At 41.1% G+C, this 26,837-nt stretch overlaps 1 protein-coding gene across 3 annotated transcripts; it reads right to left on the reverse strand.

The window, feature by feature from the left end:
• Positions 1–4,481: 4,481 nt before the first annotated feature.
• PAFAH1B2 (platelet activating factor acetylhydrolase 1b catalytic subunit 2) lies at positions 4,482–25,959 on the reverse strand. 3 transcript variants are annotated; one of them, XM_081154323.1, is made up of 7 exons: positions 25,817–25,954; positions 20,294–20,381; positions 14,014–14,103; positions 13,068–13,184; positions 11,595–11,717; positions 11,353–11,420; positions 4,482–7,730 (listed from the first exon to the last, which is right to left on the reverse strand). In XM_081154323.1, exons 2-7 carry the CDS (start codon positions 20,372–20,374, stop codon positions 7,694–7,696), a joined length of 516 nt encoding a protein of 171 aa, XP_081010449.1. In that variant the 5' UTR covers positions 20,375–20,381; positions 25,817–25,954; the 3' UTR covers positions 4,482–7,693. The 3 variants fall into 3 exon arrangements, with proteins under 3 accessions (XP_081010449.1, XP_081010447.1, XP_081010448.1); XM_081154321.1 differs by lacking the exon at positions 11,353–11,420 and having other exon boundaries at positions 14,014–14,164; positions 25,817–25,959; XM_081154322.1 differs by lacking the exon at positions 11,353–11,420 and having other exon boundaries at positions 25,817–25,957.
• Positions 25,960–26,837: the final 878 nt, after the last annotated feature.

The following is a 26,837-nucleotide window of genomic DNA, read 5'->3' on the forward strand; positions in this document are numbered from 1 at the left end:
GAGCTCAAATAGAAACATCCTGGACATAGGCAGCCCCGGCAGCAAGAGTCCAGCACTCCTTCCATCATGCAAGTCCTGTTTTTTCCCAGGGCTGCTCTTGTATCTGGTTATCTTTCCTTTAAGAGCATATAGGTTGGGAATCAGCTAAAGATACAGAGTAAACTGTCCTTCTGGGGATAAGGGTCCTCAAACATGTCACAGTTTCATGGTATTATGGAAAAAGTGAGGACTTTGAGATCAGAAAGGCATAGGTCTAAAGCTCTCCGTTGCACATTTTAGCAAATTAAACTGAGACTTCAGGAGCCATATCTCATCTCCACTGTCTACATGACACATAGTGGAGCTGGACTTGGCTGCATTCATCATCCTGAACTATTGTCTAAAGAGTAGGAGGTGAGTCAAGAGAGAGCAACTTGGACTAAATGGGCAGGACTTTCTGCCATAGATACCAGCCACTTTCCATGTCCTAACCCTGGGCTTTCCCCATTCAGACTAGGAAACAGATGCAGGCCCTGCATCTGCTTCCCTGTGGCCATGTGATGGAACCAGCATCAGGGCTTTCCAGAAAATGAGGCTGGTCATCAGGTTGCTGAAAACAAGCAGATAAATAATTGATCAACTCAATCTGTGTTTCCAGAGATCACTGATAAAAATGAGCCAGCCATCCTCCTGTTTCAAGCAAGCTTGGGTCTCTAGCTAAGAAATCAGAAGATGTGGGCAAAGAACCTTTTAGATACAACTCCTCTCTGATTGTATCTAAAGATCATGTGCAGCTACCCAGTTTATTCAAAGCTGTTCTCCATAATAGAAAGGGTCCCTCTCTTCACTCTGGCTCAGACACAGGCCACATCCCAGAGCTTCTTGTTATTTCATTGGTCCTCGGAGCCTCCACAAAGGTTATTTTCGTTCACAATACTTTTGTTCCTCTGAACCAGGCCAGACTTTTCTTCCAGCTTCACTTTTCCTATAAAAACTCTATTAATTCCATCTAGTGTTACTCAAAAAAATTCCAGAAAATGTCTCAAACATTTTTGTAATAGGCATGTCCTGCATCTTTTTCGTAGTTGCTCTCAAGTGAACTTTGTCTGCCCTTATTAATCACCAGCAAGGATAATGTCTATTGTTTTCACAAGCAGAAGCATGGTACCACTGAACAAGCAGAACTGTGGTCAAAATTTGTATTCCAGTTTCAATCCGACAGCTACTGGCTAGAAGAGCCCGAGCGAATCAATCTCCTAGTCATTCATTCCTGCACTTATTCGGTGACTAGTTTGTACTATTACTAAGCCAGGTGCTGGGAACACAGAGATGCTTAAAACACATTCTCTGTTCTTACGGAATTTGTTATCTAGCAGTGTAAACAGCGATAAGTTCAATAATAAAAGATTTTCACAAGGTATTACGGGAACTCAAGAGTTGAGAGACCTAGTACAGACCAGAGCTGCAAACACAAATCAGAAAACACTCCAGGAGGTGTCTCTGAGGGGTGCTTAAAAGATGAGAGGGAGCCAGAGCATATTCCAGATGGGGGTGGGGGGGTCTCAACCTGGGGCAAAGGCATCGACTCAAAGTTCAATACTATTGGCATGAAAGTTCAAAGTAAGGGGTGTGAAGATATGAATTGAAGAGGGCCAGGCCATGGAGAGGACGTTATACTCAATACTTGGACTATCAGTGTTGACCAATGAGCATGCTGCACTATACAGAGTCAGGAATTCTTCACAGGTGTGTTGTCGAAGCTTGATCAGTGTGTGCAATACATTTTTATTTTATAGTGTTTTCTGATGCATTACAGGGTAGGACAAAAGTAGGTTTACAGTAGTGAGTATGCGAAAGTTTATTCTTGTACTTTTATTACTTATTGTATTATTTTCCATATGAACAACTGTAAATCTACTTTTGCCCTACCCTGTATTTCGATGTGATGAGTTAAACCAAAATAAGCCAACAAGTAAGCAAAATGCAAGAGGTACAAAATCAGGCTCCCAAAAAAAGACCATGGCCCTGGAGGGTGTGGTTCAGTTGGCTGGGCGTCATCCAGTGCACTGCAAGGTCACCACTTCCATTTCCAGTCAGGGCACATGCCCAGGTTGCGGGTTTGGTCCCCGGTTAAAGGGCATATAAAGGAAGCAAGTGATTAATGTCTCTTTTTCACATCAATGTTTCTCTTTCTCTCTCTCTCCCCCTCCCTCTTCCTCTCTAAAAGAAAAAAATCAATAAAAACTTAAAAAAAAAAAAAGACTATGTGTTTAGCAACACATTTAAGATCTTTGCTTCATGGCTATGGAAAAATGTGTAGCTGAGTTAAGATCCCGCCCATCAGCCCAGCAGGTGTGGCTCAGTTGGTTGAGCATCGATCGGCCCACGCACTGAAAGGTCCAATTCCAGGTCAGGGCACACACCTGGGTTGCAGGTTAGCTAGCTGGTCGGGGCGTGTGCACAAGGCAACAGATTGATGTTTCTCTCTCCCTTCCTCTCTCTAAGCATGTCCTTGGGTGAGCATTAAACAAAAATTTCACTCGTCATGGCTGGAAAAAAGTAGATGGAGTCTCCTGCTGGTTTTCACTTTTTCCCAAAGTAGATGTGGTGAGGGAGCTTTCCCTTCTCCCACACTCTCTTCCACTTCTCCTGGGCCACAGAAGAGGCTCCCAGGGGATAGTGTGGACACAGTCAACCAAGCCTCAGGACCCAGGCTGCTGTCACCACTGCTCTGTGACCTAAGGGGAAGCTGCAAGTCGCTCCCAAAGGCAAGGCCTCTGGGGGTAGGGAGGAACTTGGTGTGATCACATATGTGGGAAGGGCAAATAAAACCACCTCAGTGTCATATCTCCAAGTTATATTCTTCTAGGAGTAAGCCCGTGTAATCCCACAGCATCACTGCAGCGAAGAGCGAAAGGAGTGAACGCTACGAAAACCACGGGAACTTTTAGCTGCTAGGAACATTATGCTGACCTAGCTATTTGCTGTAGTTATTGCCAGGGGGTTGAGTGTTAGTCATCAGGATAGGCCCTGATGGTCAGTGGAGCAACTGAACCTTGTTCTAGTCATAAAGCTCTATCAACAGGCTGCACTCGGGACAGCCTGTTTTAGCTTGGGGACGTGAGGGAGATAAGTGAGAACCGTGTCCACGTTCAAGTTTCCTGTCCTGCACTCCGTAGTCGTGTTACGTTACAGAGACTGATGCCACTCACCCAGTTCAGATGAGGTGGTCCACAGAGCGGCATCAGATTAACTATCGCAACACTGCCCTGGACCCACGTAAAGGGCGGGCTTCGGGGAGACAGCTGTATTCTGAAGGTCTGATATAAACTCATTCAGTGTTGTCATCTGCAATTGTGGTCCCTACCCCCACCCCTCAGCATATGGAAGCTAGCAACTCCTATTTTAAAGTTATTGCTGCCATTTGGCAGTATTTATACTTTCCTGTTTCCTTTTAGATTTTAAATCTTATTTACCCAACTAGTGTCAACCTGAACTTATTGACGCTGATACAGTAGCGAGGCAGTCTTTGAACCTCTTCATGTGTATCACCAAGAAGTCTTGCTCCCTAACATCACAATCCAGTTCTTGCTGCTGGTTTTAAGGTGGGAAACAAGTTGGCTTAGGTAGTAATTCTGTGGTGCATGGAGGATGGAAGTGAGAAGGCATGTATTGGCTGCAAAAAACTGAAGGAAACTGTTGCCTTGGTCCAGGCGACAAGACTGTCATTTCATTCCTAGGGCTTTCCAATGAAAGGCAGCTAGGGATGTATCTGTCCTCACCTCAGTGACTCAGAACCCAGAGCTAAATACCCCAGGTTGAATGAAGAGTGGTGAGTGCAAGGACTGAAGTCAGGTAGAGCTGGGAGCAAACCCCAGCACACACACTTTGAATACATGATTCACCTTGGATAAGACAGAAAAACTCCCCGGGCCTCTCAGCCAACACTAGAATGGGGAACGCATGTATATCAAGTCCTTAGGTGGTCAATAGACAGGAAATATTATCCTGAGGCTTTTCTGCCTAGATGGCACAGGAACTCTGAATAATCCAATTAATTGAAGTACTTAAGTTCAAGGTGGGAGCAATAGTAGTGATTTTCCCAAGTGTAAAAAAGAAACCGTGATTAGTGTGAGAAACGGAGAAGCAGTGGAAACTTGGACATTTAAATGTGAATAAATTCTAAAGATTGAAATTAGAGTCAAAAGGTCAATTTAATGGTTTAAGAGTTAATTCTGGTTTCAACTGCCAGATATTCTTAACCAATATGAAACGTTTTGACAATTTTCCCACATGTCTACTTAGAAGTCCTTGTATCTGTTCATCCCACCCTACCATCCTACACCCCTAAGGAGATTAGTGAGGGTCAGCTTGGTACATTCAGTTCCACAGAAAAGCAGCAGGGTGACCTAAGTATCCAATTTGCTTGTGATAAGGTGGGAGAAAAAACCACCCCTTTCTCTACTGGAACTCAGACGATAAAGGAAGCAGAAAACAGCAAGTTTAAGTGAAATGTTTACATTTATATTGAAATATGCACTAAATCAGAATGAGTTCTACTAGTCAATGAAATTTTGCCAAAGCAGAATCACAAACTTCTGTTGGGGAGGTCCAGTCAGCTAGCAGCAGTGATCCCCAAGCAGGAACACCAAGGAGAAGTCTGGGAGACCCCACCTCACTTCTCCCACACGCACCCACACGGATTTCGGAGCGTGAACATGCTCCACGTTTTCATGTATTTTCAGGTTCTTCACTGCAATAAATATAAAACTGGCAATGCTCACACACCACAGCACAGACAGTATTTCAGGCTTTAGCATACAACTGTAAACAGTGACTAGGTTAAAAAAACAAAAAACTTGGAATATAACAATGAGACAGAATTCTTAACAGCAGGGCATAAGCTACTCCAGATTTGTTTCAGGTGGGTACAGGTTTTTGACAAAAGACATAGTCCAAATAGGCCCATGGCAGCCTAGAATATTGTGGGCAGCAGAACAACAGGTCCTAGATCATCCCTGGCAGTACATCTCACCTGCCACATTTGAGATGTGACCACAGAAATCTTTATAGTGTCATCACCAGCTGCTATTTAATGTAGCAGGAATGGGTAGGCAAAGGAATTCAAATTTGCTGGTAGAGGAACAGAATACTACCTCTGCTAGCTGCCTGGGAAGTTGGCCCCTAAATCACAATGACGAATGGGACATTTCACTTGGACAGTGCGTTAAATTTATACACATATAAATTGAGAGATTGAGATCCAAAGATTAAGCGTTAAGTTCTGTCACTGTAGCAAACTGGGATGTCGATGAAAGAAAAATACAGGGTGTCTCCCAAAAATGTATACACACTTTAACAGCTGAAAGCTTGATTCTGAAAATGAAATGTACACTGCCATTATAATTTTGGGGGGACACCCTATAGATGAACACTTTTTGTCTAAAAGTAGTGCGGGCAAGAAATGAAGGCGGACTCAATATCTGCACATTAGCAATGGGGCAGACTTTTATTTAAAAGGCTAGTGGCTCAAATACTATTGCTCAAATAGCTCTGGTTGGGAGAAATGCAGTAATATATGTCAGGCTTGAACACACAGCACAGGAGTTGAAGGCCAGCTCACAAAGGGATATTTAATCCTCTGCAGCTGGAGTAACCTCATGGGTGTCTGGACCATGCTCCCACCCTCTGACAGAGGAACTGGAGAGGAAACTGTCTTTTCACATGCAACACTGTAGTTTAGTTAGTTACTCTCCCTAGAACTTGACCCAGCTAAGAAAAAAATCTGCCTTGAAAAATTCAAGAACCTGGGCTTACTAAAAAGAAAACTTTAAAATAGTAAACAAGTTTAGTAAACATCATGTGTATTTTCTTTTGTTAATGAAGACATGATACATTCAGAAAAGTATGTTGTTTTTTTAAAAAAGACCAAAAAAAAAAATTTCCTAGAAAGAGGCTTGACAAGAACAGAACACATCAGCCCAAGTTCTCTCCCTCTCAATCAGAACTGGCTCTTAGCACAAATCAGCAACACCCTCCTATTTGCCTGGCAAGCAGAACATAAAACATATGCCTTAGTTACTGAACTTGAATGTTAAGCAGAATCACCGCAGAGCACATCTGGATGGGCTACTTCAATATCTACCTGGTCCAGTTTAAAATAAGTTTGTAGATCCAGTTTGTACACATTTCATAGGTATATTGAACAATAAACCATCTACTGTCCCATCATTTTTAAAATGGCAGTTCTTGTAGCTCAAACAAACCATTAAGATTATAAAGAGCTCTCTTGAAAGAAATTCTCAGATGAAGATACATTAAGGAGAAATCCTGAAAGTTAAACAAACCTAGTTTTTTTTACTAAAATGGTGGGATGAAGTAGAATGTCTATTCTGAAGAACAGTTTCACTTGTTTCCCCAGGAGAAAAGGCCAAATTTTTCTGGACTGATATAATTTAAAAACTAAGATGATAAAAAACTAAAATATACACCTTAAAATACTATAAAACTTGAAATAATGTCAGGGCTTATGGAATGGAAGATCAGAGTTCTGATCCCCCCCCCAAAGGAAACTGTAACAGGTTCTAGGGGAAAAACAAACTGGAACTATGAACACGGAAAGCACTGCACAGACTCTATAGCACAGAAGACCAGACAAGAATGAGCCACACATCAGAAGTATCATGAGAGTAACTGGCTGGGGACTTACACTTCCAGCAACAGAGCTCCTAGGTCAAACATGTACTAAAAGCTTGTATTATCAATAAGGACTCCAAAAAAGGGAAGCAAAGGCTGCATGCACGGGTCTATTACAGACATGATATTCAGCAGCATAAAAATAATACCCTCCAGAGTCCCCCAATTGGGGCAAAACCTACTTTTCACTGCTAAGCCTGGGAAAGATTAAGAGACTGGAACGAACTCACTTTAACTATAGTGTCTCCGATATTTGAATGACAAGTACTCCAATCTGATGCTATATGTTAAAACATTCAGAATACATATGAGTAAAGAAAAATAGAAATAAAAGGCTAAATTATGATCCTTAAAGACTGGGGAATACAACATGTTTTAAAGCCAAGTAGGTGTGACTCTGATCATCATTACACATAACATAATCCACAGAAAGAAAGGCCAAGAAAAGAATCTTCATTTTGTTCCGTACTTAGGCTTCATGTCGTTCTAGGTACAACAGTGATAATTCAATGAATGTGTCACACATACAACTAAAAAGTCCCCTTCTGGTTTCAAATGAATTTAAACAACAATCTTCCTTGACTAATTTTTCTCCTGTGTCAAACAAACCTATGTACAGGACCAGTTTAAATCCCTCCTCCCTTTCAAACACTCGATATGAACATCCAGGAACATTCTACAATGCAAAGTGTCGTAAGAAAGAGAAGGATTCTGTAGTGCCAGTGACATAACTGATCTGAGGAAGCTGGGATGCAATTAACACTGATGGGAGCCAGTCAGGCAATGGTGGTTTGTTTCTCCTCAGGTGTTTCCTCCAACAACTGCATGATCAGTTCATGGAGGGGTTTGCAGATCTTTGCGTAGCCCCCTCCTGTGAGATGCAGAAAATCAAACATGTCGTGGCAGGAGATGGCACCGTCCGAGTGCACGAAGCCCCCATCTGTATCCAAGAGCTGAACATTGGCAAGCTTTGGCAGGGAAACCTTGAGGAGTTGGTTCACCTTGGCATTTTTTTGCCTCAAAGGGTTGGGCTTCTCACCTCGCGGTAACAAACCCTGCGGCAGGGCAGAGAAGAACATAAGATGAGTCACTTGCTATCTCTACTAATTTGGGACTTGCTACACCTTTAATTTCTGAACCACTGGACTAGATTGGTTTGAATAAAAGTTCTGACCATTCCTTCTCAGTTTCTTCATGAGCTCCTCTTCCTCCTGTCCCTGAATTGTTGGTATTCTTAGGGCCTTCTCCTTGGCTCACTGTTGTTGCCACTCTAAACACTCTGGCCCAGATCTCTTCCCAGAGCTTCAGAACTACATACTGAACGTTAGCAGATGTGAATGCTCCTGAGGCACTGCCCCCAACACAAGCAATTCACCCTCTTCCCCCAAACTATGCTCCTACATTCTCTATCGCAACGGTTACCCTGACATCCCTGAGTCTCTCATCCCACATAACTTACTTATTTATCTATCTATCATTAAATTACTCAGCCTTTGCATCCTAAACATTTTTCTAATCCACCTTTTCTCCATTCTGACTATACACACTGCTATGGCTAGGGAACTTACCACACTACTCACACCTCCATTAATGTAAAATCTCCTGAGGTCTTTTTATGTCCAGTATTGTCTTTCCTTCCCATCATTCTCTACACAGCCGCTAGAATAATCTAGCTCAAACATACATCTACTTATTAATGCCACATGGAACCTATACTACGACACACGAGAGAAACAGCTGGATCAGATTCTGTCTTGATGAATCAGACACACATAACATCTGGTAGGTTAAAACAGAGATGTGTCCTAAATTTGTTTTTAACCTCTGTTAGTGATCTAATATGATGTTCAGATAAAGCAGATATCTGTCCTTCTATGATAAATAAAAGCCTGGTCTTATATGGTAAGAGCAAGGTTTTATCATCTTAAACTAGAAATGGCCTTTAGAGATGATCAAACCTATTATAAAATCAGTTAGACATCCCCAACCTTTTAGTTGGTTTATAGCTAATGATGCCATCCATTTCTACTACAGAGTATGGTAAGAGGTCTTATTTCACAAAAATAGATTTTCTGTGGGTATTCTAATAAAAAAAGGTAAATATTTTTTATGTTCATGTCTTTTAAAATTTCTCAGCAAAATGTTAGGGCCTTGATTACCAATTTATTGTGTGATTGTAATAGTTAATTCCAAAACAGAATTATGACTCTGCTACCCTAGTCCATCTTCTTGATAAGTGCCTCAAAATGTCACAGATCAGCCCTGGCCATTGTGGTTCAGTTGACTGGGTGTCGTCCCACGCACCAAAAAGTTGCTGGTTTGATTCCCAGTCAAGGCACATGCCTGGGTTGCAGGCTCAGTCCCCAGTAGGGCGCATGCAGGAGGCAGCAGATCGATGTTTCACTCTCACATCAATATCGATCAATAAAAAAAGGTCAGAAAAATGTCATCACAGATGAGATCATCCTAAACCCTAGTTTATATATGACTGTTAAAAGTATAGGCTATGGCCCAGCGGATGTGGCTCAGCTGTTAAGCATTGATCTAGGATCCAGGAGAGATCAAGGTTCCATTCCTGGTCAGGGCACATGCTGGGTTGCAGGCTCAATCCCCAGTGGGGGGCGTGCAGGAGGCAGCCAATCAATGAGGACTCTCTCATCATTGATGTTTCTATTTCCCTCTCCTCTCTCCCTTCCTCTTTCTGAAATCAATAGATGTATTAAAAATAAAACACCCTTAAAAAAAAAAGTATAGGCTGGTGTGGCTTAGTGGTTAGTGTCAGCCCATGCACGGAAGAGTTGTGGTTCAATTCCTGGTCAAGGGCATGTACCTGAGTTTCAGGTTCAATCCCAGGCCCCAGTCAGGATGCATGCAGGAGGCAACCAATTGATGTCTCTCTCTCACATCGATGTCCCCCGCCTTCCAACTCTAAAAAAAGTATAGTTGTGCATCTAATACTTAACAAAGAAGAACAGCTTTCAATGCTGACACATCAAAGTCTGAGTGGTTGAGATATAATGAGCAACCAGAAGGATGGCCAGTGAACAATAAATACATACTTTGTTCTGACTTTCAAGTAATACCACAGCAGTCAAAGCCATAAAGAATGATTAAGCCTCAAGGACAGGGCACCATGCCTATTGGAATTTTCGAGCCAGAATGAGAAAAGTAGCTATGTATTTACATCTATTTTCCTTAATATATGAGTATCAAGGGCATGCCATGGAACGTTTCCCCTAAAATAATTAGTAATTGCTAAAATATTACGTTAAAAGAAACAAAAAAATATATTACGCTCCTAATCCCTTTACCATATAACAACTATTTTAATTGTTGCCTTTTCCAATTGCATATGTACTTTTAAGTAATTCTAAATAAAATATATTGTTTAGTATTCCAATTTTTCACTTAAATACATCATAAACTGTTTTCCTGCAATCCTCATAGTTGTCATATGGTTAATGCTATTATATAAATGACTTGTGTAATCATTCCCCCATTGGGTTGACTGGTGAGGTTACTGCCAATGTTTTAGTGTTGTAGGTAGAACCACTGTTTATCAAATTTAAAAATCTGGTTGAAAAAAGAATATTTATGGAGGACTTCTTCAACAACTTTCATGCAATAAATATGTCCTAAGCAACTACTATGTACCAGGCACTGTACTTCAGAGGGGAACTCATAACCACAATGTAATACTTTCTGGAATAAGGCGAGATATAAATAAGTAAATTAAATTGTACAAAATACCACATTAAAAAAAAAAAAAAAAAAAAAAAGACCTGGCTCTCCAGCATCTGTAAGATAAAATGCAAACTCTTAATGGTATAAAAATTCATACATGCCCTGGCTGTGACCTCTTTCTCCTAACAATCCGTCTCAAACTTCATGACAACCCTAAAATTCTTTTAGCACCCTTGTTCACTCAACCAGCAAACACATACACGCATGTATACATACATGATCATTTTCTTTTTCCCCCTCTGTAATGCCTTCTCTTCTTTCCTATCCCTGTTTGTCTGGAGACCAATTAATTCTTTAAAACTAAACTCAGACACAACTTTTAAGTCTAAAATACACCCTGTTCTCTCCTTACTCCCATCAGCATGCAGTATAATAGTTCTCTCTTTAACTGCTGTGTCCATTCACCAGACTGTGAGCTCCTTGAGAGGGTTTATGTCTTTTCATTTTCGCATGCACAGGACCTAGGAGAGTACTTTGTACATAGTAATCCTTGCATGTTTGAGTAAATGACTATCTTCCCAGGACTACTTTATTCAAGAACTGAACACATCAGACTTTGCCAAAACATACATTTTTAGTTGGGACAAGGCTATCTACAGGTAACCTTCTACACTGAAATAGACAGCTGTTTATCTGAGTCCATGAAGCCTTACTGCTTTAACTCTAAAAGGGTAGCACTTTTGGTGAAGGTTGAGACTATAAAGTATCCATTTTCTTGGTGATGGAATCTCTGGTAGGTCGGAGAATTCAGAGATTCCAGTGAATCCACCACCTTTAACAACATATTAACAGTGGAACAGAACACACCACGTCTAAGGTAAGCCAAAGTCAGGTATAATAAAAAGAGACTCGAGACTAGGACAAGTCTCATATGCAGTTTTAAAAATTATCAAAAGACAGTAAAAAAATAAAAATAAATAAAAATAAGGCTACCTGAGACAACAAAGAGGATTTCCACTTCTAAACAAGGATGAGCAGATAAAAGATGCCCCACAGCTGGTCTGGGAAATGATGAGACCGGTAAGACAATGGAATATATCAGAAAAGAGTTTCTCAGGAGTATCGTAAACTGCTTCCACCCAAAGATTCTTTATATTCATGAACATCAGATTTCTAAAAGATTCCTCAGCTGACCTAATGACATTAAGGTCTCCACCCTCCCAGAGACCACATACCAGCACAATGATTTTGGCCTGTGGCTGCCTTGTGTTGATAAGCTGTACGATGGCTTCAATTCCACCTGCTACCTCTTCTGCTGTATTTTCATGGTTGTTTGTTCCCACCCAGACAACAATGACCTATAATTTCAGGAAGAAGAAAAAAGGGGGTAAATACTCAGGAATAAAGGAACGTCTCAAATGGTACTGGATAGCTTCAACTGAGCAGCCACCTTAAAACACTGATTCACACCTCATATATATCAGGATAAATTCCCAGAAGATTAATACTTAGTGGTAAAATTTTACTAAAAGAAAATTAGAGAATTTTTTCATCATCGTGTATTTTGAAGCTAATCTGTTAAAATCCAGAAACTCTACCAAAAAAATAATTCAATATCTAAAAATAAAACCTGTGCCTGTCAAAAAAAATTAGTGAAATCTAAAAAACCTAGGGGAAAATATTTGCTACCTATATCACAAAGTCTCCCTGACTAGAAGTGCCACAGTACCCAAGGGAGTGTAAAGGTATAATAAACACAGAGTTGCACTCAAGGAAGAGTTGCTGGAGTGGAAGCTGGAAGAAGTTTTAACAGGTTTTCCTCTTTAAAAAAATAACTTTACAACATGGCTGTGACCTAGAGACAGACATCTTACTACATAATTCAACAAAGTAATTTTCCTCTATCACAAAGAGAGGAACATGGATGAGCTTTACTATTAGAAAGACAGAGAGTAAAATAAAACTAAAGCAGTTGTTGTCAGTGGCTCAGTTTTTAGTCTTTTTCTTTGGGGTTGGAAAAAAAATACACGCAGGATGTTTATAATGTGATAAGGTACTGGGTTCATGTTTATGGTGAACCTTTGTTCATATCTGGTTCAAATTTTCGTCAGAAGACCTTGGAGACTTTGATTACCAATTAGTTTCTATAGTTAAACAGATAAAAATTACTTCCTGAAGAAAATCTTGGCCCTGCTCCCAGGGCCCACCTCTGCAGCTTACCCCTCACACTGCCACAGGTTCACAGAACTGCAGACCTCATTAGCAACAAAACTCTCCCTACAGCTGAAGGTTATAACAACTACAAATACCACTCAAATCAGCACAATATACTGACTTCTTCATTAAATGTGTATTTGGAAGGTTCTTAAGCAATGACAATTTCTCTTAATGGGGCATGAACCAAAGAACAACAGTGAAATAATGCTTTAAAGTAGCAACTTTTGCTCTGGCCAGTTTGGCTTAGCGGTTAGTGTGTCCGTCTTCGGACTGAAGGGTCCCAGGTTCAATCCCCAGCCCTGGTCGGGAGGCAACCAATCAATGTCTCTCCCCCCACCCCCTTCTATTCTCTGAAAAGCAATGGAAAAAATATCTTCAGGTGAGGGTTAAAAAAAAAAAGAGAAACAAGTTTTTTGCTACCAGTTTCAGACAACTTATCTGAAAAAGATGCAAGATTAATGAAAATCTTTGAAAAATAAGTTTCACTTCACCTTAGGTTTAATATTCTCCAGTTCTCCATTCTTTAGCCTCCACAAAACATGTCTTGTTGTATCTCCTCCAATTCCAAAATTCAGTGCATGGAGTGGGGAAAAAAGCTCTCGCCATATCTGAAAGGAGAAAAACTTGATTTATTTAAGCTAAACTTAGTGGGAAATAAAATCCCTCAATTGCAACGTATTGTGAGGCATCTGAAGTAACAATTTCCATTTTCTGTATTCAAACACAGCACTGCACGTGGTGTGCTCCTCACAGTCTGAGGACTTGCAAGCAGCCCTTGTGTAACTTCGGCTGTTCCTGCAGTATCAAGTCTCCACTCACAACTCCACCTGCTGCCCCTAAGAGGTAGCAACATTTATAATTAAGTTGCCAACTGAATAAACTCTCCCTTCCCTTTATTCAACTATTTAAAGGAACAGGGTAAAATAGAAACTCAAGATGAAGATATTTAGAGTGCTGGAGCCAAAAAGAAATAAAGCTATCTCTTCTTTTAAATTTCCCTTGGTAGAATGCCTAACCTTAAAAAAAAACAACTTGGAGCAACTCACTACAAAAGTACATAAAATAAGGAAATGGTAAAACACAAACAGTAAGAATTGAGATTCATGACTAAGACAAACCTAAATGAGCAAATACAAATAAGAAAATAGTAAAACACAAGAATTGAAAATCACGGCTAGGACAAATACAATAAATGTAATGTGAAGCTTCTTGGAAGCCAAGGCAGAAAAAGAAGTTTAGTTATAAACAATGCCACCTTTTTGATTCATTATGTTTAGCACACAAAGTTCCATCAGGTACCCTTACACTCTGAGCCAGAGCTTTTCTAAAGGGTCACACATACTTCGACAGGCACAGGCTCCACTCAGAATGAAAGTTGGCCAGTGATGAATGCATTTACACTGTAGCCCAGAGTCACCCCTGCCACCTCCACTTTACCTCATATTGCTGCATTAACTGCACCATGGAGTCCCCCACGAACAGCACATCAGGCTCTTTGTCTTTACAGTCCAGGACAAATCTGTTGTGCTGGTTTGAAGGAGGAGGAAAATTAGAAACTGGCATTTCTTTCCCCGTGAGACTTCTTGGCCTAGATAGAACAGTTGTCCAACTAGTTACTCTGTCGTTAAACATGTTATTTGGTCTGTCCCTAAAGCTGATTCCTCTTGACCGGCAATAAACTGCTGGAACTTTCTTCCCACCCTTACTATATTGGTCATTCTAGTATGCTCAAGAAAACTACAATTTTACTGACACCAAAATTACAAAAATACTTTTAGGGGTATGGTGGTGATGGGAGAAGATATGACTTTGGGTGGTGGGCACACAGAACAATATACAGATCTTGCAACATAGAAACCCACACCTGAAACCTTTATGTGCATATTAACCACTGTCACCCCAATAAATTTAATTTTTAAAGGAAATTTAAAAACCTAAAAAGTATATTTTCAACGTTTTAAAAACTTATCTCTTCCTCAAGATCTTAAAATTTCACATACACATGAAGAAAAGTTAAAGTAACACAATGGACACGTGTACATCTTCCACCTATAATCAATGACATTTCCCCGTATTTGTTTTATCTGTATGTGCTTGCTGAACCATTTGAAGGTAAGCTACAAACACTGATTCTTCAGCCTGAAATATTTCAGCATGCATCTCCTAAGTGTAAGGACAATCTCCTAGAAAACAACAAAACTATCATCACATCTAAGAAAATGAACAATAATCCCATATCTAACATTCAGCTCATATTCAATCTTTCCAATTTTCCCAAGAGTTGGATTTCTATCTATCCAATCAAGAAGCATGTGATTTACTTGGAATTTTTTTTCTTAATGTGTCTTTATTGATTTGAGAGAGAGGAAGGGAGAGAGGGAGAGAGATAGAAGCATCAATGAAAGTGTCATTACTCGGCTGCCTCCTGCATACCCCCCACTGGGGATTGAGCCTGCAACCCAGGCATGTGCCCTGACAGGGAATTGAACTGCGATCTTCTAGATCCTAAGTTGATGCTCAACCACTGAGCCATGCTGGCTGGGCTACTTGGATGTTTTTAATATGCCTTTGAAAATGTCTGTTAACTCCAAATGTAAGACACTGGCAAACTAGGACTCAAGCCTTTTTCAGTCTAATCCAAGTTGATAAGCAGTGGTAATTTAGTCCTAGAATGCTTCCCTTTGCTCTAAGGGCATAAGCCACTTTTTAAAATGGATTTTAGCCCTAGCCAGTTTGGCTCAGTGGTTAGAGCGTTGGCTCATGGACTGAAGGGTCCCAGGTTCGATCCTGGCTAAGGACACATACCTCAGTTACAGGCTCAATCTGTGGCCCCGGTCAGTGTGGGAGCAGGAGGCAACCAATCGATGTCTCTCTCTCACATCAATGTTTCTCTCTCTCTCTCCACCCCACCCCTTCCACTCTCTCTGAAAAGCAATGAAAAAAAAAATATCCTCAGGTGAGGATTAAAATATAAATAAAATTGGTTTTACCCATCAAGGCTTCAGATTTTTATATTCGTCCCTGAAACAAACTTACATGATGCTTTAGGCAACAGGTCTCTAACCCAGTTCTAGGGAAAGGTCTGAATGCTGTTTCTTTTTCTCAAACTACCTTCAGTTATGCTCCCCTAGGAACTAAGGTAGGGTTAAGTATTAAGTATACCTACTGCTAATACCAGCAGCAGATGACACTGTGGTGAAACATATTCATTTGCTAAAGGTGAAAATACAAAAATACTTCTAGAAATAATTTGACAATTTATTAAAACAGGTCCTTAGGGTGACAGGATTTGGGATAGCTTTTTCTCTTCTCTCACGTCCATTTCTTGTGTAAATATATCTATTTTTAATTACTATTGTTTCAATAAGTATTTTAAACTGAAGGGATAAGATGAGCAGGAATAAAACTTGAGCTAGTGAGCAGGTGCATTTTCACATCACGTCAACTCTCCATTGCATGCACTCTATATAGTACCAACTACCTTTCAATACCAATAAAATAGTGTTTTCAACATGTCGTGGAATTTGGGCTCTGCTGTTGTAAAGGTTCTAAAAGTAATTGCAGTAAGTTTGGAAAAATATCAGAGATCAAACAAAACACGTATAACCCTCCCTTCTCAACATTGCAGGCTCGAACCCCGGCCCGTCCAGGCGAGTGCAAGAGGCAACCAACTGATGTCTCTCCCCCGTCCCCCCCCCCAAAAGGCAATGGGAAAAATATCCTCTGGTGAGAATAAAAACAAAACACAAGAACCCAAACAATTTGTCTCTTAAATCCCTTTTAATCTACAGCTTCTCCTTCCCTTGTCACCATCTCCCAAACTTATTTTTAAGGAATGTGATTGTTTGACCTACAGTTTGGATTGCGTTGTTTACATTCTTGAGGTGATGGTAAACTTGATCATCTGTTCCAGGTGCTTCCTGCTATGCGGTAGTTAAGTCTACACTAGGGTTTGACATTTTGGCAATACTTCAAGGGTAGTATTGATTATAACTTGAATATCTGGTTTAACCATGATTATTTTTTTTAATGTTTTTCAAAATAATATATCCTTCAGTCAGCTTCTTTGAACATCTTACATAAATAAGCACTGCACATTCGTCAAAACTAAAAAATTAGCCCTGCTGGGCGAGGCTCAGTGGTTCAGCATCGACCTAGGATCCCAGGAGGTTTCGGTTCGATTCCCGCTCAGGGCACGTGTCTGGGTTGCGGGCTCGATCTCCAGTGTGAGGCATCCAGGAGGCAGCCGATCAATGACTCTCATCACTGATGTTTCTCTCTCCTCCTTCCTCTCTCTGAAATCAATAAAGATATATTTAAAAGAAACTAAAAAAATTAACATTGGTAAATACCATAAACTAAAATAGTTTATTCGAATCTCACCAATTTTTCCACTAATGTCCTTTTTCTGTTCCCAGAGCCAGTCCAGGATATCATGTTGCATTTAGTCTACATGTCTCCCGAGTCTCTTCCAAAATGGGACACTTTCTTGGTCTTCCCTTGTCTTTCATGACCTTGGTATGTTATAGTCAGGAGCTTCTGGAGAATGTCCCTCAATGTGAGTTTGTCTGATGTTTTCTCATGAACAGAATGAGGTTATGGATTCTTCTGGAAGACGACTAGAGGTGATGTGCCTGTTTTATCAGGGGGCACACGATACCGATACGACTTTTACTGGTGATGCTAACATCAATCACTTGGTTAAGGTGGTGTTTGCTACGGTTCTCCACTATGAAGTTATTTTTCTTTATATACTTTACTTGTTGGAAACGAGGCACTAAGTCCAGCCCACATTAAAGGTGGGTGAGAATCAAGCTCCGACCCGCTGGAGAGAAGAGTATTGAGAGATACGTGGCCGTACATTAAAACCACCAAAGTAATTCACAGGGAAATACTTTTGAGGCAAATATACTGTTCCTCCTTGAAGTGCCCACTAATTCCAGTATTCATCAATGGAGCTCACCTACAGTAATTACTACTTTGGTGTTCTAATCATAATTTTCTTTTCCCTTATTCTGTGGTCCCACGCCCCCTAGTTACTTATTCACCCAATCATTTACTTAGAGCAGAATGGGATTCGTGAATATTTATTTTATTTTTTGAGTTATAAATCAGTATCATCATTTATTATGTTGCTCAAATTTTCCAATTTGTGTGCTCTTATCAAACTGGCTCCAAATAGTCCAAGTTAGTATCATCAAGGAGACAAACTAGAACCACATCTTCTACTGATGCACTGACGATACATCCCTTCCGTTTTTTCCCTTCCGGTTTTTGAGCGCTTCCTTGCTTTCTTGCATTACAAGATGTTCCAGGGTCATCTTTTATTTTCTTTGTTCTAGTTGTAGAATCAATCATTTCTCCAAGGAGCCCGGTTTCTTCCACTGGAGAACTATATTTAAAAACCAAGTTCTGTGTATATATTTTAATATTTAGTAAAGTTAGTCCTTCCATATTACATGTTAAAATTTTTTTTTAATATTCACATCTATTTCCACAAAGATAAATTTTTTAAAAAAATTCACTTGTTTTTTCATCCCTAATTTTTTCCAGTCACTGCTAATTATTAAAAGCCTCCTAATTTATGACAGAAAAAAAGGATCTATTTTTAGTTACTACTTCTATTTAAGTTATAAATGACCTAAATGTCCATCAACGAAAAAATGGACACATCCACTCTGGTATTTTCATACACAGCAATGGAATACTATTTAAAGAGAGAACATAAACTATAGCTAAACTTTTAACATGCATGATATACTATAGAAACTACATTCAGAAAGATACTATTTACATAAAGTTTTAAAACATGCAAGAAATGCTATGTTATTTTTAAAAAATTTTTTATTGAGGTAACATTGGTTAGTAACAGTATGTAAGTTCCAGGTGTACAATATTATAATCTGACAACTGCATACACTATAATGTGCTCATCACAAAAAGAGATTACACGTAAGTAGTATGTAAATACATGAAAAAAATAAAACCAAATTTAGGATACTGGTTTGGGGGCAGAGAGGCAGGAAAGAGAAAGAAATTTGACTGGTGAGGGGTATACAGGGAACAGCAATTCTATTAGCAATGTTTTATTTTTTTTTTTAGAGTGTGTGGCAAATACACTAATGCTCAAAATATTTCATAATATTTTTATAAAGATACAAGCAAATGAGGAAGATTAAGTAAGAATAGCCAAGTAGTTGATCATACGAGAACAGCTGGGAAAAACCTAACTACCACTCAGAATAAGCTGGCTGACGGACTGACTTTTAAGCCTGGGAAGGCAAAACCAGAAGAGGATATTACACAGCTATAAAGACTATAAACAGAATCACTAAATACTAGAAGATAAAACTCTGGGAACTTAAAATCATAGAGACTTGTTACTTCAAAGAGGTAATATGGTCAGAAACAGATCAAAGTTAAATACAGTTACTGTTGATAAGTTTATTAAAAGGAAGCTAAAACTATCAAAGAAAATAAAGTGCTAAAAAAAAAGAGTGAGACACATGGAGAAGACAAAGGGGCCAGCTTACAGGATTCCCACTTGCTAAACCTAGGACAATCTGAGCTTCAAAATTAAAATGGCTTATAACTCACTAAATAAAACAAGAACTCATGGGTTCATACTATAAACCCATTAAAATATAAGAATTGGTTTAGGCCAACACCATCTCAACCACTCCTAGAATGACGTCATTTCGCTCAACGTTGTCTTGTTATGTTGATGATAGTGTAGAAACTTAACTCTTGTTTGTATCAATTAGCCTACAGTAAAATTGCTTTTATTACACACCCTTCTGCTTAAAGTCACAGAACCTACTGACAAGAAGTGAGGACTTACTGTGTCACCAATGAGACAAACCAACATCCCGTGCCTTCCACGTGATGCAATAAGGACACCAATGGCACTCCTGACAAAAATGCACCTTCTAAATCTTTATCATGAGGAAAAAGATAAACTCAAGACAGGGACTCCACCAAGTGAATGGTTTATACTACTCCAAACTGTAAATGCAACGAAAAACAAACCTAAGAAAAATTTCAAATTAAAGAAGAACAAAGAGATATGACAAAGAAATGCAACGTGTGATTCAAGACTGGGAAGAAGACTGACATGAAGAACATTATTGGGACAACTGGAGAAGTCTGAATACGGTTTTGAGATTGGTAATAGTAGAACAGCAATGCTAAGTTTCCTGATTTTAACTACATATTGTAGTTATGTAAGAAGATGTCATTGTTCTTAGAAAACACTAAAATACTTAGGGGTGAAGGGGCATGGTGACTGCAAGTTGGTTTAGAAAAAACAGTATTTTGGACATATATACAAATAGATATAGACACAATAATTAGGTAGGTGTGGCAAAATGTCAACTGGCAAGTCTAGATGAAAGACATAGGGAGTTCTTTGTAAAATTTTTGTAATATTTGTAAAATTTTGAAATTACTTCAAAATTTTTAAAAGCTTACTAAAAGAATACTGTAGAAACACTGTTATGTCCTAAAATTAACAGAGGGCAATTATCATGCTTTCAAAATAGTCCTCCGTTCCAACAGCAGATAGTGATTAGGCCTGAGATTTCTAATGTTAGACTTTTATTTATAGTAATAAATTCTTGTTGACCATTAAAAACACCCTTTGCAGCTTTGGTCAAAAGACTCCCCAAAATGGAAGAGGCTCATCTCATGTGAATAATACACGTGTACTTCCTTTTACCTGAGACATCCACCTGTCATCTCCTTGAATATCTTCTGCTGCATGTGGAATGGCTGCTGGGTTTGAGTCTCCTTGGCTCATTCTACACCTGAGGAAAAAAATGTCTATGTCATGTTTCATTCATTAACAGGAATGTTTATTTGTTACCACTTACTTAAGTACTAAACATCAGGTTTAAAATAATCCTTAAGTTTTGTTGTGGTTTTGTGTAGAAACAGCTGGACTTTATCTTCAGTAGAGATGAATTCCAGGACACAACTGATTAAGTCCCATAAATATCAAGCATCACTAAACTTCCAGGCAGGTTTGGATACTATTTAGGAACAGTGCATTACATTTAAAAAGTCTGTTCCAAGTATACACTTTACACCTATATTAATTTTTCATGATTACATAATATTGTTACTACCAAAGGACACAAGGAATTGGACACTTATAATTCAATGAAATCTACATTAGAGCCTTTTAGGCTGCTAGTTACACACTGAGAATTACTACAGCAATGACTAGAATCCACTGGTTACAAGCATCCCATAAATAACTGTACTACGTTACGATAAAATTGACCATAGGCTTTGGCCCTGGTTTTGACAAACATTTACTAGATATTTTTACTTATGACAGGACTCCACTAAGAAAATTTTATTAACGATGAAACCAAATATGGCATCTTATAGTAGAGAAGAATAAGTCAAATTCAGAAAAAAATAGAAATCCCAAATCTAGGGTTTTGTGGCTATAAAAAAAGGAGGCCGGCCATACGCATATCTTTTTCCGTCCTTTGCCATTCTCAAATACAGCTAAACTTTCTTGGAAAGAAGACTGAGTTTTACCACTAATTATATAAACAAATTAACTCAGTTCTAAATGATACTAGGTCTAAAAAAATTAGGCTCAGGTTTAAGCCCATATCTGACCAAAGATGTAAAATACCATCCGCACCCTGTGTATATATTTCTTTAGATCATTAAAATTTGAAACTACCAAAAAATAACAGCTATCTATGAAGAATGACATGTGTTAGGTATACGATCCTCACAAAAGTGCTGCAAAGTGAGGAAAGCGAGGGTCAGACAATATAGGTAATTTGCACAGCGAGTGATAGAAATTAGGTATGTCTGACCCCATTAATGTCACATCTGGCTTACTGATCACAAAAGAATTCATAGTGAGTGCCTAAAGGGGACCTTATATCTAACCATTTCATTCAAAAGACATTATGTAAATACTACACAGAGCTAAAAACATCAATGTAAAAATACAAGAATTAGGAAGAACTGCAAGATGAATTTGCATAGCTCCAATTAGACTACGTATGATATCTGACTGGGGTGTTTCACTGTCTAAAAAAGGTATGGAAAAATTAAAAGATGCATGAAAGAAAAAGAAAAATGATTAAAGGGATTAAAACAAACAGCCGTATAGAATAGTTTAATCTTGGGTTTTTGCTTTTGTTTTTAAACCCATAAAACACCTATATGTTCTATATAAGTCTTTGGGTCTAAGTTCAATTCTAGATTTAAGTCTGGGTATTCAGGTTAAATATGACATAATGTTTAATAATAGTTTTAATTTTAAAAGTACCTTTCTTTCCTGCTGATCAAAAGCTCTATTGGACTTAAGACAAAGGACAACTAACATTTCCCATCATGGATTTCAAAAGTAGACATATAATATAAAGAAATATAACAACAAAGAGCTCCATTTTCCACTCACTAATTGAAAAAATTTATTTCCTAATTTTTAAAATAGATTTAAGAAACACAACCCTTTCATTAGTTTGCTCTATTTATTTCCTACCTGGGGAAACACTTAACATGTTAGGTATTTTGAGGCAAAAGTTAACATCCACAGTTAACTGAGAGTGTAACTGAGAGAGCACTACTGAGGGAGAAAAAGGGTCTGTCCCTGTATTATATAATTGAAACTGTTTTTACTGGGGATTGTCTAAAGAGCAAGGGTGACAAACTGTCAATAAGAGCAACCTTCGTAATATGATGCATTCAAATACATCCCTCACCACTTAAAGACAAAATGCAGGCAAGCCCTTAAGCTGGCTTCAGTTCTTGGGATGCCATGTTCAGATCTTGTTGAAAAATGCGTAAGGAATTTGAAAATCTGTCATATTAGAATAGTTTAAAAAAAAAAAAAAAAAGGGTATGTATAAACTGGATAGCTACAGAAAAACTGGCTGGGGAAGAGGAAAACAAGGACATAGACAGCTGTCAAAGTATTCAAAGATTACTAGGAAGGGATATTAGGCTTATTCTGCATGTCTCCAAAGACGAAGATAGGGCCATGGATAGAACAGAGAGTGAGTCAAATTTGCAGCAAATATGACCACAAAACGACATTGCCTGTCTCTCAAGGTAGATTCCTTGACAGAGATTGAAAGAGAGGCTAGGCAAACACCTAACAGGAAAGCATAAAGTGAACTAAAGCATACGAGTCCAGATTAGTCCAGATTAGTGGGGTACAAATATTTTTGTTTTAGAAGCTTTTAAAAACGCACCCCAATATATGTATTTAGTTATAAATTAAATATGTGAATTACTGTTAATCTGTATATTGTATTGTTAATTACACTGTTAATCTATATATTATAACATACAATACATATGTTAGTAAGGCTTATTTTTTTCCTTTTATACATAACAAATAAATGAAAAAAGTTCTAAATTTTCTCCTGTATTACAATGTATCATCTTATGCATGCCAGGGGGTGCATATACTCTACTTTCAAGACCAATGATCTATATAAACTGTAAGATGATTCATTTTACAGGCATGGATTTTCAGCGTTCCCCCAACAGGTAAACAGCTGATCTAAAATAATAACTGCAACTAAGATTTATTAAGACCTTACCATTTACAAGATACTGTACTAGGAGCTTTGTTACTTAAGTAAAACTAAACCTCAGTTTTCGGGAACTCCATGATAGGCAGAGCTGGGATTTAAACTCTGGGTAATATACTTCCAAGGCCTATTACACTTGAGCAAAGGACATTATAAAAGAGTATATGGAACAATGACAAGTTCTAATTTACTAAACCAGTTTACTTATATCTTCTATTACTACTATCTCAGTTTAATGGCATTCTAATACCCTCAGCAAAATAGTTTCATCTTGGTCCTACATTTTCTCATGGGCAAAATAAAAAGCTACTATGAACAGAGAAACTAAGGAACAAAATGTCACTTATTTGAGGCTACCAGGCAGGCAGAACTAGGAGATCACATAATATACCCAATTAGCTAGTCTTTTTTAAAAAAACTATGAGTACAAGGTCCCCCCCCTTCCTCTACAAGGGAAAAGTATCTAAGCAAAAACTTGTTTTTCTGTGCCTTCAAACCCCTGAATTTTGTATTATTTTGACAAGTCAAAACTCTTATAATACAAAGTAGCTTTCATCTTTACAGGTGCCTATGGCTTGGTAACATTTTAAAATAGCAGGTAAAGAAAAACAGCCACAAACCTGTGCAATCTCCTTTTTAAGAACCAGGATGGAAATGTACAACCTAAGGGACTATGCACTTAGAAGACTCAAATAACATGGGAGTTAGATAAAATAAACTGTTGTCTTCTTTACAATAAAAATGAAGAATGAATGAAGAACTATCCAGGGAACAGTCTGTGGTAGGACACAAAAATCTGAGTGCTTTTAGGCTTCTCCCTCAGGTAGAGTGCAATAATGTAACACAGTGGTATTCACAAATGGTCAAGCTATAATCAACAACACATCAAAAAAGTACCAAGAGGGAAGGATCTGACTCCCATCTCACCTTAAGGATTCATAATAATCTCTCCTGTGCAGCATTAACTTCTGAGATCACAAACACCAGGTTCAGTTAGAAAAACCCAGCCTAACAGAGATAAAGGCCCAAAGAACACAAGTTTTGTTAACTCACCAGGAAAGACTCTTCCAGGGAAGCTTTACTGTTCATGAAAATGAGTTTAATAGGGAGATGAGTAAAAGACTTGCACAGAGAGCATTTCCCAATTTTCTCTCATTTGTCTATCCTCTCTGCTTAACTTGGACTATGACAGCGCAACACCAGAATTTCCAGATGCTTATACCAGCTCCCTGTAGTGGGTCTAATCACAAACCAGTTCCAACAAAGAATTACAAATTCTCAAGCTGGGCTGATGTTCCCTAACCAGGAAACCAGGAAACAGATGGAGGGGGAAAGTTGCACCAAGAATGAAAAGATTCAGAATGTTTCCACTCTGACCTCGGACTCTTCATTTTGTTTCAGAGGCAGTGAGTTGGCAGGGTTATTCGGAAGGGGTAGGCGGGCCTCATCTCGAATACCCAGCCTCAGGGGCTGGTGGGTGGGTCCCTGGGTTGCAGCACATCCATAATTTATCATCAAATGTCCACACCAACAAATTAAAGCACAGTGATTTCCTAGTCCTCTCCTGCTCCCCCACAAGGAGGCAACCTTTGTATCAGAACAATGTGCCCAGAAGAATCTAAAGACACAGGCATTTCCAAGGCAAAGGCTACTCAAAGGTGCAGGGGAGATACTCCTCTGTATTTTCTCCCTTTCTCCACACCTTCCTGTCCCCTCCCCAGTTTAAAGTTGTACAAAACGAGGCCCTCGGATGGGGTCCAGGTGGTCTTCCCTTTCTCCATGGGTAAGTTCTAAAAAGAGGCCAAATGTCAAGTGTTTGGTTGTCTTTAGGTTTATGTGTAAATTATAGGATGGCGGGAGCTAGAGAGAGCAGAACAGTGAGTCACCACTCAACGGGGGTATCACAAACCTGCAGACCAGAAGGTCCTGATCTGCTTCATGGGCAGGGACCGGGTGAAAGCACCTAAAAACACCTGCCCACTGGTCGGTTTAAGCAGCTGGCTGACCTTGGGCAAATCTACCTCGCTGGGCCCCATCTCTAAAATGAGGTGCCGGACTGGAGAGCCCTCTAAGAAATAATCCCTTTTGAGTCCTAACGGTCCATGCATTTAAAAAATATATCAGAGGAGGAAATGCTGAAGTTTCTAAAGAGCTGACCATTTTCAACAAAAGAGAGAGGAAAAGGTGCCCAGTCAAAAAAACACCGAGTAACTAACTGGTTTGGGCCCGCGTTAAAGGCCTCTCGGACCAGAGGGCGGGGAGAGGAGGGTCAGAGGTGCAGCTCGGAGGCGCAGGGAAGAGGCAACCGCTGAGGCTGGAGGCAGGAGAACCGCCACTAATGGTGCTCGAGGCGGCGGCCGCCCGAGGGAGGCGGGAGGCGGCCTCGGGCCCGGGGCGCCTCCACCCGCAAGGCCGGGAAGGGCCGGAGGCGGCGGGGCCCCGACAGGCTTGGGGGTGGGGCGCTGGGGGCGGCTCGGAGGTCCGGGGACCCCGAGGGCGGCGGGGGGCCGGCGCCGGGCAGAGCGGGGCGCGCGCACGGCCCCCGAGGGCGGCGGGGGGAGGGGCCGGGTGGGGGAGGGGAGGCCGCGGGCTTCTCACAATAACAAACCGCAGCCTCGGACCCCCGCCTCTAAGCCACAGGCCCCGGCGACCCTGGGTGCACTCACTCAGGCAGAGGGTCCCTGCAGGCCCAAGCGGCTGCGGCGGCGGCGGGTGGCGCGTCTGTCGCTCGCTCAGTCCCGGCGGCCCCACTCCGGCGCGTTCCTCGTCGGCCGAGCACCAGCGGCAGCGCCCCCACTTCCGGTTCCCCTGCCACTCAGGCAGAAGGCCTCCGGAAGTCCCGCCCCATCCCGCCGGCCTCGGGGTGGCTCCGGGTGCCCGCTCTTCCGCTCTGCGGGCGCTCCCCGCGGTGCCCGCCACGCCCCGTGCGGCTGCCGCTTTGTTCTGTGCCCTGCCCCCTTTGCTTGTAGACCGCGCGACTTTGGGGTCTGTCTTTCCTTCAGCTGCACCCCTCAGGCCTGCGTTCACGTCCCCGCCGCGTGGCGAGGGCGCTCGGGACGCCGCCGTGGCCTCGCGCGGACGCCATTCCCTCCCCGCCGCCCCCGGCTCCCGGCGCCACCCGGGGAGTGAACCGGGGTGCTGCACGGGGCAGGGAGGTGAGCTCCCCGGCTAATGGGGCAGTCCCGAACACCCACGAGCGGGGTGTCTCCGTGATGAATGTACGGATTTGGGGGGACTGCCTCTGAAGGCGGTAGCCCAGGGGAGTGGCGGCCCAGCCTCGTCCTTAACGAGTTCAGGGGCGGACACATTCACGGAGTCGGTACTGGGACGAATGTGCCGCGTGCTGTGTAGACGCGGGATCTGCGGAGGGCAGAGGTTGCTGTGAGGACGGTCGGCGGGGCGGCGCCCCGAGCTGCCCTGGGGGGGCGGGGGACGCGTGCCTGCGCCCGAGGCCAGGCCCTGAGGTGACCGGGGACAGCCGGTCGCACGGCGCGGGGCCTGGACGGTCCCCTCTGCGGGAGGACGGCGACAGCCAGCAGCTGCGGGAAAAGGCGTGTGGGGGTGGCGGGTGTCAGCCGGGCGGCGACGGGGCGCGGGGCCGGGGGGTGGCGGGTGTCAGCCGGGCGGCGACGGGGCGCGGGGCCGTGGGGTGGCGGGTGTCAGCCGGGCGGCGACGGGGCGCGGGGC

The sequence above is a fragment of the Miniopterus schreibersii genome, assembly GCF_964146895.1.
Source record: "Miniopterus schreibersii genome assembly, chromosome: 12".
NCBI lineage: Eukaryota > Metazoa > Chordata > Mammalia > Chiroptera > Miniopteridae > Miniopterus > Miniopterus schreibersii.